Raw genomic sequence first — 12,369 nt, 5'->3', positions numbered from 1 at the left:
TGGGGGCACTGTCATACAGTGGTTCCGCTCCTTCCTCCTGGGCCGTGTTCAGAAAGTGGTGGTGGGGGATGAGTGCTCAGACCCCTGGGGTGCCACCACTTGTGGGGTGCCTCAGGGTTCTGTCCTCTCCCCCATGCTTTTTAACATCTTTATGCAGCCGCTGGGAGAGATCATCAGGGGGTTTGGGCTGGGTGTTCATCAGTTTGCGGATGATACCCAGCTCTACCTCTCTTTCAAATCAGAACCAGTGAAGGTGGTGAAGGTCCTGTGTGAGTGTCTGGAGGCGGTTGGAGGTTTGATGGCGGCTAACAGATTGAGGTTGAATCCTGACAATACAGAAGTACGGTTTTGGGGGGACAGGAGGCGGGCAGGTGTGGAGGACTCCCTGGTCCTGAATGGGGTAAATGTGCCCCTGAAGGACCAGGTGCGCAGCCTGGGAGTCATTTTGGACTCACAGCTGTCCAGGCAGGAACAGGTTAATTCTGTGTCCAGAGCAGCTGTCTACCCGCTCCATCTGGTACGCAGGCTGAGACCCTACCTGCCCACAGACTGTCTCGCCAGAGTGGTGCATGCTCTGGTTATCTCCCGCTTGGACTACTGCAATGCGCTCTACGTGGGGCTACCTTTGAAGGTGACCCGGAAACTGCAATTAATCCAGAATGCGGCAGCTAGACTAGTGACTTGGAGTGGCCGCCGGGACCACATAACACCGGTCCTGAGAGATCTACACTGGCTCCTTGTACGTTTCCGAGCACAATTCAAAGTGTTGGTACCGACCTTTAAAGCCCTAAATGGCCTCAGTCCACAATACCTGAAGGAGCGTCTCCACCCCCACCATTCAGCCTGGACACTGAGATCCAGCACCGAGGGCCTTCTGGCGGTTCCCTCATTGCGAGAAGTGAGGTCACAGGGAACCAGACAGAGGGCCTTCTCGGTAGTGGCACCCGTCCTGTGGAACGCCCTCCCAGCAGATGTCAAGGCAATAAAAAACTACTTTACATTTAGAAGACAACTGAAGGCGGCCCTCTTTAGGGAAGTTTTTAATGTTTGATGCTGTACTGTTTTTAATATTCAGTTGGAAGCCACCCAGAGTGGCTGGGGAAACCCAGCCAGATGGGCGGGGTATAAATAAATTATTATTATTATTATTATTATTATTATTATTATTATTACTATTATTATTATTACTATTATTATTATTATTATTCGGCGATCAGCCTTCTTTATGGTCCAGCTCTCACTTCCATACATCACTACTGGGAAAACCATAGCTTTAACTATACGGACCTTTGTCAGCAAGGTGATGTCTCTGCTTTTTAAGATGCTGTCTAGGTTTGTCATTGCTTTTCTCCCAATAAGCAGGCGTCTTTTAATTTCGTGACTGCTGTCACCATCTGCAGTGATCATGGAACCCAAGAAAGTAAAATCTCTCACTGCCTCCATTTCTTCCCCTTCTATTTGCCAGGAGGTGATGGGACCAGTGGCCATGATCTTGGTTTTTTTTATGTTGAGCTTCAGACCATATTTTGCGCTCTCCTCTTTCACCCTCATTAAAAGGTTCTTTAATTCTTCCTCACTTTCTGCCATCAAGGTTGTGTCATCTGCATATCTGAGGCTGTTGATATTTCTTCTGGCTTGGGATTCATCCAGTCCAGCCTTTCGCATGAATTCTGCATATAAGTTAAATAAGCAGGGAAACAATGTACAAAAACAGTGTACCACCACTATAAAAACAAATTTAAAACACACTAGTGAAAGATTCAAACTATGGAAGTTCCTCAAAGAATAACAGCACCTTAGGATGTGTAAAATAAACAAAAACCTTGGCAAAAGTATTTTCCAAAGATTAGTCAATACCTGGTTCTGTATCCAGAATGGCAGCACTACCGGCAAAGAGACATGCCTCATAACTGCACCAGCAAAGCCTCGTGGGGGAGCAGCACCTGTAGCAGGGACTCCTTTCCATAACTAAACAATTCAAGTTCATATGGGGACTGTCACTTCCCAATTTATTCCGGGCCTTCCACTTTAAATGAATCCAGAAGCATAAGACAAAAAAAACATGAGCAAAGTTGGTTAAAGATTAAAATTACCGTATTTCCCCCAAACACTAATGTGATAGAAATATAGTGGGCAAAGATATGGGACAAACAATATCTTTCAGGGTTTTAAGAAGTCTGATTAGCAGCCAGCAGGGGAGGTGACTGAGAGCAGGAGCGCAATACTTTTAGCCAGCACACAAATAAATGTGTGTTGTTTCTCTGGTCTGAATCCCCATCATCACCAACATGGCTGCTACTTAACTTTTTAAAAATGCATGCAGCCAGGACCCCTTGCCGCAGATCTAGTTTGGCCTTTGTTCTTTTAGCCACAGATGTACTGGAGATCATGGAAAAAGCCTAGCACAGACTTTGGATAAGCGCCTCCCAATAGTGTCAGGCAAAATTGTTAAGCAAGCAAAGAGAAGAAAGTGGGAGGAGTTTGACATTGCTAACTAAGAGAGGATACAGTATTCTCCCTGGGGCTTCATGCAGTCATATGATGGAACACGGGGATATTGCAACAATTTGTTTGTTTTGTATACTCCAGACTTCTGCTTTTACATATCGGAAGGTGCTACATTCCCACATGAAGACATTGTATGCCTTCTAACAGATATTTTTCGTTGAAGATGCTTTTTTCTGTACAGAGCAGAACAGCTAGAAGCAGGCCTCTTGATTTCTAGATCTTGCTGTATAAAGTAAGCAGCTGCTATGCTGATATTTTTAAATCCTTAGCTGCCTTTATTCATGAATTTGTTGGTTCAAAGGCACAAGTAACTCTTTCCGTCAAAGGACTGCTTTCCCATAAATGGATAAGTGTGATGGCTTTATTCCAGTGTTGCTCAAAGCATGCTTTGATTTCAACAGTACAAGGAGACACTATGAATGAAAGAGATGCTGTGATTGTGGGTGCCTACTCAGTAGACATTTCCTAATACATTTTAAAAGATTAGATGATATTAGATGATATTCCCTGGCAGGTTGTGGGAGAAAGATGGAAGAAAAAATCATTCTATATTTTCATTGGATCTGGGACCATTTACAACCCCCTTTCCATATAGGAATGTGGGCCTTTATCTTTGTGAGAGTCCACTAGTGATTGCAAAGGTGCATCTCTCATTGTTAAAAGGATGTCAGTCCTTTCCATGTTTGAATGCAGCTTTCAAGTAAAAATTCCAAGCTATAATCTTCCTTCAAGTGCTGTAGATTAAGCTGACAATTTTTTTGCTGCTGCTTTTTTGCTAGAAGATGTGTAGCCCTTCCAAAATTTATCTCCTACCTAATATCATTTAGTTCTGCAGCATTGCTCTCTATAGCTTTGAAGCTATTCTGACTTTTGGCTAATTCTCAGAGATGAGAAACCCTCTAGCCAGCTGCATCTTACTGATTAGTGTAATTACCTCTGTGGAGGCTCTACTGAATATGTATAAGATACAAGGGTTGTTGCCATTGAATTTCCACTGCTTCTCAACGGTTCTCACCAATTTTCAATCAGACTCCCAGATGTGAAGTTGCTACTTCTTTTACTGGCTGTTCTCCTGCACATTTTAGCAGCTGCCTCATGCACAGAAATTTACTGGTGAAGCTTTTTTTTTTACTACTTCATATCACAGCACACTGAATGTACAGTGTGGTTCATTGAGAACAACTCAATAAGAGCTCAGATTTTCATTCCTGCCCTTTCATTCTCTCTGGTTTTTAATCTCCCAACAGAAACTCAGTATTCTTTTCTCATTGTACATGCTTGGTCCTCACTGCACTGCTTTTTTGGGTGGGGGCTACCGCCTTAGGGGTTCCCCTCTAGTTCTGCACATCTTGCGATTTCTTCAAACATTCTGATACTTCCCTTTTGTTTCTCGGCAGCTCCACCTTAGCTCCATTGGCATTGCCTTCATAACTAGGTAAACTGAGTTAACTACTGAAGAGTCTTCAGAACAGCAATAAAACTAGATACACAGGGGAAAGGAAAAGCACAAAGAGACAAGTAAGAACAGTGGAGCAGGAAAGAAAAAAGCAAATTAAAACATCTCAGTTAATTAGGGAAGGAGTAGAAAATTATATATTTCATGAAGTGCTTCTGAAAGAGTGGGAGGGATCAAATCCTATGAATATCTAGAGGCAATGAGCTTCGAACTCTGCACTAAAGACTATTTTTTAAAATTCATATTTTGTCACTAAATCTTGTTACAGAGCAGATTGAACTAAATGAATCTTAATGCCTTTCCCATTTCAGAACTGCCTCATGGGATGCCATTTACTTGCTGATGTCAAGAGCAAGTAAGGCAATGTGATTTTGGAGGCTTTTTAAGGTAACAGAGAAGGAGACAAGCATAAATTTTACAATTATGGCATGCCAAGCACTTTCCCATGGTTTCATTCCTTTAAAGGTCTGCAAACATCCATGTGGCACCTGGTCTTTTAAATGTTATGAATGTGGAGATCACCTCCCACAGTGTTCCAGTAATGTCTGGGGTGCGGTTATGATTGGGGTGGGGGGTGGGAGAAACAGAAGGCTTTCACCTAGTAACTGGGGCTGGGGTCAGGCACCCCTCAATGGAAAAGTGTGACAGAGCCGCAATCCGGCTCCTGCTTGCAGGGTATTTGGGTCTTACTCTGCTGGGGGGTAGGAGCCTTCCTGACCTCTGGCTGAGCATCACAAGGGAGCCCGATGTCCCCACTGTTTGCCAGGACATTGGGGCTTCCACAGTGCCCTTTCTCAGCATTATATAAGACTCCTAAAACTCTCCTAGGTTTAAAAAACAACAACTTGCAGGCTGGGGTGGGGTTAGTAGAGAGCTGCTGTTTGGGAAAGCCAGCATAAAAACCACACATTATATCTGGCAACCCATGCACCCACTTACGAATTGTTAACAGCAGCTTAACAAGGCTGTTGGAGCAATGTCTGCCATATTACATTTTAGATATTTAGGATTTTATTTATAGGCATCTTTCCAGTGGAGTAATTAAAACATAAATGTGAAGACACACAGCCCACACAATTATTTTCAAGTGCATGCAAATTAATATGAAACAAACGTTCTATTTAAAATAAGCCGTTGAAAAATGCTAGCTCTCTGCAGCAGTGGCTGTTAATATTTTCATAACTCTTCTCATATTACTATGAAGCAAACAGTAATGTGAATATCTTGAGAGAGAGTTACACAGCAAACCATCCCTTTAATGAGAGGAGAGGCTGAATACATTTCTGTGTTTTATTCCTGAACAGTTTGAAAGCAGCTGTCCCATTGCATGTTCTCATAGGCAAAGCCCAGTTTATACTTCTTTTAGCGTGAGACACAAGAGAGGTTTGTAGAATAATCCGTACATCACCCCTTCAAGAGCTGCTGTGTGCAAACACAGGAGAGCTTCTGCAAACTTCTGGCTTTTGACGCAGTTAACTTTATAACTGGATCTAACTGCCCAAGCTCAATAAATAGTGAATGCCATTTTTGACAAGGTTGGCCTTTCCAAAGCATATTCCCTACTATGCTCCTGAGCTTTTTATGCAAATAAAAACACGTTGAGTTCTTTGCATCTTTGACTTCTAGCTATTGACTCTAATGAAGAATGTAATCACTTATGTTTTCCTTGGGAGAGAGAAATAACCTGAAAATACATTAGCTGTAGCCACTAAAAGAAAATAGGTTGTTTCTGTTTCTTTTGTTTTGGTTGTCTTGAGATAGAGAAATCTGTTTTTTTGTTTAAAAACATTTATCATCTGTTCTAGGAACTAGGAAAGGTCCTAGAACAGATAATTCAACAGTCGGCCTGTGAGCACTTAGAAAAAGTGTGCTATGATTACTAACACCCAGCATGCGTTTCTCAAAAATAGGTCATGCCAGACCACTCTCATTTCTTTTGTTAACAGTGTAACAAGCTTGGTGGATCAGGGAAATCCTGTGGACATAGTGTATTTTTATTGCAATAAGGCTTTTCACAGTTCCCCATGATATTCTTTGAGGAAGCTGGTAAAACGTGGGTTTAATGCCACCTGGTGAAACTTTACTAATGTTACAATCTGCTACATCTTTACCCGTGACTGCTATCTTCACCAATCCTGGAAAAATACTTTCTGTTGCAAGAGGATTTTCAGTAAACTCTTATAGTATTCTATTTTTTAAGATTCTTGTAACCAATTTCTATATAAATGTAGCCCTGACATTCAAATATGTACATCCAAAAATGTGTAACCTTTTGAAATAGCTTATTTTGCATAGTGACTAACAGGTAAAGGTAAAGTGACCCCTGACCATTAGGTCCAGTCGTGACCGACTCTGGGGTTGTGGCGCTCATCTCACGTTATTGGACGAGGGAGCCGGCATACAGCTTCCAGGTCATGTGGCCAGCATGACAAAGCCGCTTCTGGCGAACCAGAGCAGCACACAGAATCGCTGTTTACCTTCCCGCTGTAGTGGTACCTATTTATCTACTTGCACTTTGACGTGCTTTCGAACTGCTAGGTTGGCAGGAGCTGGGACCGAACAACGGGAGCTCACTCAGTCGCAGGGATTTGAACCACTGACCTTCTGATCAGCTAGCCCTAGGCTTTGTGGTTTAACCCACAGCGCCACCCGCGTCCCTTTAGTGACTAACAGACTGAGCTACAAATCAGGAAGTTCCTAGGTCAAATCTCAACTCTCCTGGGAACTTCTTGAGGGCCCTAGGGAAGCCACTGTTTCTCAGCCTGTTTCCGCATCTGTAATATGGGAGATAATACTACAGGGGTGTCAAACTCAAATTCATCGGGGGCCGCATCAGCAGTTTGGTCACCCTCAAAGGGCCGGTTGTATCTGTAGGACTATGTGTCCACTCTTTATTATCAGAAATGATTGTCACTGCATTCAATTATTACTGTTTTTTTGTAATAATGTAAGTAATAACTAGCTCTGAAAGCAGAAACATAGTCAGAATAATGGCAAATAGATATTCAAATGTACAATTATTGTACAATTTATTAAAAAATGATTTTTGGTAACTGCACTGGGTGGTGGAGGCTTGCTAGGGTTTCATGCAGGACCTTTGCAGAGCTACTAGTACCTGGAGATGCTGGGGTCCTTCTGCATGCAGGACAGATGTTCTGCCAGTGAGCCACCACCCTTCACCAAAGGGACTGGCTGAGGTTGACTCACTGGAGCTGCTCTCCTGGTTCCAGGGTTTAAGGGCCAGAAGTATAAAGCAGCATCCTATGTTTCTGAGGAGAGGGAGGGGAGGGAGGAAGGAAGGAAGGAGGGAGGGAGTGGGAGGGAGAGAGGAAGGAAGGAAAGAGGGGAGAAAAAGAAGAGTAGGGAATAAAGAAGGGAATAAAGAAGGAAAGAAAAAGAAAGAGGGAGAGAAGACGGAAAGGGAGAAAGAAGGAAGGAAGTAGAGGGAAAGAAAGAATAAGAATGAGGGAGAGGAAGAAAGATGGGAAGGACGGAAGGAAGGAAGGAAGGAAGGAAGGAAGGAAGGAAGGAAGGAAGGAAGAAAAGAGGGAGCAGGAGGGAGAGAGGAAGGAAAGAGGTGAGAGAAAGAAGAGTAGGAAAGAAGGAATAAAGAAGGAAAGAAAAAGAAAGAGGGAGAGAAGACAGATATAAAGAAGGAAGGAAGGAGAGGGAAAGAAAGAATAAGAACGAAAGAGAGGAAGAAAGAAAGGGAAGGGGGGGGTCGCCGCCTTGATTCAGCGCCAGAAAAGAGTGTGAAGGGACCCAGGGGCAAAAAGCATTTCCTGTGCAGCGTGAGGCAGCGGGTGTCCGTTTTAGGAGAAGTGCGTAAAGCCTCAGAGTTGCACGTTCGTGAGGCTGAGCCACTGCTGAGCTCACATTCATGAGGCTGAGCCGCGGCAGGAGGAGGAGGTGAGGCAAGAGGAGGAGGAGGCTTGCCGGGTCGGTGCCCAGCAGCGCCGTGCGGAGAGTCCCGAGCCTCTGCGACGTAGCAGTGCTCTGTAGCACTTTGAATCCTCCTCCTCCTGCCACGGCTCGGCGCCTGGAAACGGCTGCTGCTGCTGCTGCTGCTGAAGCACAAAGCACCCAGCAGCCCCGTGTGGAGGAGGAGGAGGATTCAAAGTGCTACAGAGCACTGCTGCGTCCCAGAGGCTCGGGACTCTCCGCACGGCGCTGCTGGGCACCGCACGGCGCTGCACTCTAGCCACCTCAGTGATTGTTTCATCGCCCTCAGCACTGGGGGAAACCATGAGGCTGTCTGGGCTCCATGCAATTGGAGAGGGCACTTCAGAGCCAGACAGTCAATAGCCCTGGTTAACTCCACATTCCAGCAGGCCACCAGGGATCAGCTGAAAGGCCATCAACATGGGATAATGTTGCTAGATTTGTGGTTGCAGCCTAAAAACTGAGAAGAACATTCATCGAAGACAATGCAGTAGACTGTAAAGTCTGATCAGCAATGTAATATTAGAAAAAATATTTGTGTGGGGGGTGCATTTCAAGGTATAGGTGTATAACTTGCTTATCGCTGTATTTTAACGGTGTCCCTATGCATATTCTGCACAGGTTGCATAGAACACTTTTATTTCCTTTTTAGTTGAAATGACCAGGATGGTCACAGCAACTAAGATTTAGTGTTCAGAGGACTTAGTAAATTAGGACTTAGTAAAATCTGGAGTGAATAGCCTACTAATTATTTGGGGTTATAGTCCACTTTCCTTGGAGGTTGCAGGTGAATGACAGTATATTGTAAATGAAAGTGAAAGCAGAAGTGTATAATTTCAGCTTTCAAAACATTTGCTTTAACCCTGCCCACCAAACCAAAAGAAAAGGTTTGTGCTGCTTTTGTCAAATGCTTTGGCTAGAGATGTGGTCAGTCTGAGATCTACGAAAGAGGCTATGGTTATCTCATATTATTAAACTGATGTTTAATATTATTAAACTAAAGAACACACACCCAGAGAAATATCCTAATTGCCATCTCTGAAAGCTGATGACTATTTTTCTTCATCATGAAAAAAAAATCACATGATATACAAAGGTGTCACTGTTTGCAAAATAAGCAATTTCTTATGAAAAAATGGCAACATGGTATATATTAGGCACAGTGTCTTGAACAAATGCTTCTAAAATGCTTTTCCCTTTTCTTCAGCCAATTCTTGTTTCTCATCCTTTTCCCACCTAAATATATTTCTTCACTTCTGATCTTTTCCTCTTTCCTTCAGCGGTGATCCCTCTGACTGATTCTGAACACAAGTTACTACCTTTGCACTTTGCGGTTGATCCTGGGAAAGATTGGGAGTGGGGGAAGGATGACAATGATAACTCCAAGCTGGCCAAGTAAGAACTCTTTTAAATAACTAAAACTTCAACACCATGTGGACATCTGTGTGCCTAAAATGCCTGGCGACCTTTGATTAGCCTGCCCTTTTAAAATCAGTTTTTAGAACAAATAATTATATAGTTTTTGAGCCACATACCTCCCTCGCATAGTTCACTAGCTGGGTGTGGAGTTTTGCCATCTACAAAATGCCAGTTGGTTGCCCCAGTCTGGCAAGACCAATGTGAGGCTGCAAATTTCCCATAGCCAGCCCAGTGTAGTACTGTTTCTTTCCCCCCTATCTTATTTCCTTAAGAGAGCATGGGGATCTGTAACTGAAAGTACTCTTGTTAAACCTGATGGGTTTTTTTCTGTTTCTCTTGATTAAGTGTGAGTACAGTGGTACCTCGGTTTATGAACACAATTGGTTCTGGAAGTCTGTTCATAAACTGAAGCATTCATAAACAGAAGTGAACTTTACCATTGAAAGTAATTGAAAGTGGATTAATCCATTCCGGACGGGTCCGCGGAGTACTCAACCTGAAGCGTACTTAACCCGAAGCATGGGTGTAATTGGTTCCGGAAGTCTGTTCATAAACTGAAGCGTTCATAAACTGAAGCGAAGTTTTCCATTGAAAGTAATGGAAAGTGGATTAATCCGTTCCGGACGGGTCCGCGGAGTACTCAACCTGAAGCGTACTTAACCCGAAGCATGGGTGTAATTGGTTCCGGAAGTCTGTTCATAAACTGAAGCGTTCATAAACTGAAGCGAAGTTTCCCATTGAAAGTAATGGAAAGTGGATTAATCCATTCCAGATGGGTCCGCGGCGTTCGTAAACCGAAAATTCGTAAACCGAGGTGTTCATAAACCGAGGTTCCACTGTACTCTGTGGCTGTAAATTTTCAGTGATTATATGGTATGTGGTCTTTCCTCTTTTTCCTTTCTCAGTTTGATTCTGTCTCTGGAGGCAAAGCTTAATCTTCTGCACAGTTACATGAATGTAACCTGGATACGCATACCATCGGAAACACGGGTAACCCTTTTACTCTCCATAAGTAGCTTGAGAGAAATAGGCCCCAACTGTGTGATCTCATGAATGCAGATGATCCTGTGTTAGGCTTCCATCACTAGTGCAACAGAATCCATTGCATCCTTGCTGTGTTGCTATTGGGCTAGCGGTTCAGGGAAGGCCCTTTGGGAAGCTGGGGCAGGGAGAGGCAAGGTCCAGGTCCCTGCCTCCCTAGAATTAATGCAGCACTTTCTGACACACAAAAATGGCCATGCACTACTGTAACTGTAGCAGCAATGGATTAGACTGTTGTTATGTTTTTTATCACTGATGTTTTGTAATGTATTTCTAGTGTTGTACACCACCCTAAGATCTTTTGATAAAGGGTGGTATATAAATTGTAGTAGTAGTAGTAGTAGTAGTAGTAGTAGTAGTAGTAATGCTGCCTTTGGTTGGAAATTCTGCCCTCTGTCAAGGCATATGAGATGGTCAAAACTAAAGAGTAATTGACCATCCATTGTCTAGGGAAAGGGCTGAAAAGCAGAATTTGTTCTGCTCCTTGCATTTGTGCAGTTCCACATTTGAGAGTGTGGATTCTCAGGTCCAAATATCAGAACACTCTAGTGGTTTAACAAAAGTGTAGCGACTATCAAATGTGAGACTGCAAAGCTGATACCCAAGGTTGTCAGTCAGGGGTAAGCAAATTAAGAGTTCAGCCAAATTTTCATGGGCACAAAAGGGAGCTTTGGTGAACTGAATATTTTCTCTGAAATATCCCACTTACCTTATCGTACTTGTTAATCATGCCTCTCAGAAGCTGCTCCAACACTAGTTTTTTCATAAAGAAGGAAGTTATTATTGCTCAGTCATGCTCCAGCCAGTCATGAGTTATGTAGCCTGCTATGTGCTTGAAAATTTATGTGTTAATTCAATGTCCAGGATCAGTTCCCATAAAGGTGATCATGTCTTAGTTTAGCTCCTGGTGATTAGAAGTACTTTTTATTTTACATGATAGGACGGCTCTCTTGTCATTTCTATATTAGCCTGTTCAGACTAATGAAATAGTCAAGAAATAGCACACATGATCTAATGAGAAATATGGTCAGGTTAACTGATTTTCAATCATTGCCCATTGTGAATAATTTGCAAGATTAATTTCATAGGGTTGGCTGAGATAGGAGGATATTTGTTTAGGAGTCTTGGAAATGAATGTTTTGAAATGTACTTCTATAGTTACACTGAAAATTACTTGCACTACATCCTATATTTTCAGGTATAAATGTGAACATCATTGATAATTGAATTATTGCACAATTTGCTTTTTAATCCCAGATCAATTATTGCCATCCTAATCATTTTTTATAAAAAAAATCCCTTGCTAAATACCCAGAGATTGGTTTCTGCATTTGTGTTATGTTTCATTTTGCACACATTTCCACACAGAATGGTTATCAGGACTGAACTTTACTATCACTATCCTCAATATAATCCAAAACATTGTCCCATAAGCACTGAGCAGGAGTAAGCAAGAAACAACAGACCAGATTGTTTCAGATATGTTGAGCAAGAGAACCAAGCATGGTGTATAAAAAATTCCAGGTATACTAGCTGATCTATTTGAAGAGAGAAATTCTCTCCTAAGCCATCACCCATCAGAAAAAAATCAGAAAACTTGTAGTGAAGAGCATATCCATTCTATCTAACATCATATTGCAATGGTTCCTGATGTTTCAGATATAGGAAAGCATACAAAAAGATGCACTGTTTTCAGATTTGGCTTTTACCATCTTGAATATGCTGTGGAATTCACAGCAAACATCTGACGTTTCAAGAGAATGACTTCCCAAAAGGACAGTCAGAGAGATTTGACAAGCTATTATAAACCTGGATCTAGGAAGTTTCTTCCAAAGATTAACCATCTGTTAATGTAATTGTGACCCCTTCATGTGCAGAACCATTCTTTTGAAGACTTGCATTTTTCAAATGCTAAATATCCTGAAAAACTGCATTCAAATGTAGAGAGGATCTTACTGCAGGAAATCATTGTGTAAGAATAATTTCTAATTGTTAACTTACTT

The 12,369-nt window shown here is 42.5% G+C and overlaps 1 protein-coding gene across 5 annotated transcripts in view; it reads left to right on the top strand.

The window, feature by feature from the left end:
- The window catches only part of OTUD7A (OTU deubiquitinase 7A), a 102,424-nt gene that overhangs the window by 74,849 nt on the left and 15,206 nt on the right, over positions 1-12,369 (top strand). For all 5 annotated transcript variants that reach the window (XM_088656603.1, XM_088656600.1, XM_088656602.1 and 2 more), the window contains 2 exons: positions 9,187-9,301; positions 10,231-10,315. In XM_088656603.1, the coding sequence (XP_088512729.1) occupies positions 9,187-9,301; positions 10,231-10,315 (200 nt within the window). The remainder of the gene's footprint in view (positions 1-9,186; positions 9,302-10,230; positions 10,316-12,369) is intronic.

Source organism: Zootoca vivipara, chromosome 13 (genome assembly GCF_965207765.1).
Source record: "Zootoca vivipara chromosome 13, rZooViv2.hap1.1, whole genome shotgun sequence".
Classification (NCBI taxonomy): domain Eukaryota; kingdom Metazoa; phylum Chordata; class Lepidosauria; order Squamata; family Lacertidae; genus Zootoca; species Zootoca vivipara.
Note: the sequence above shows the minus strand (reverse complement) of the source record. Positions and strands in the feature narration are given on the sequence as shown.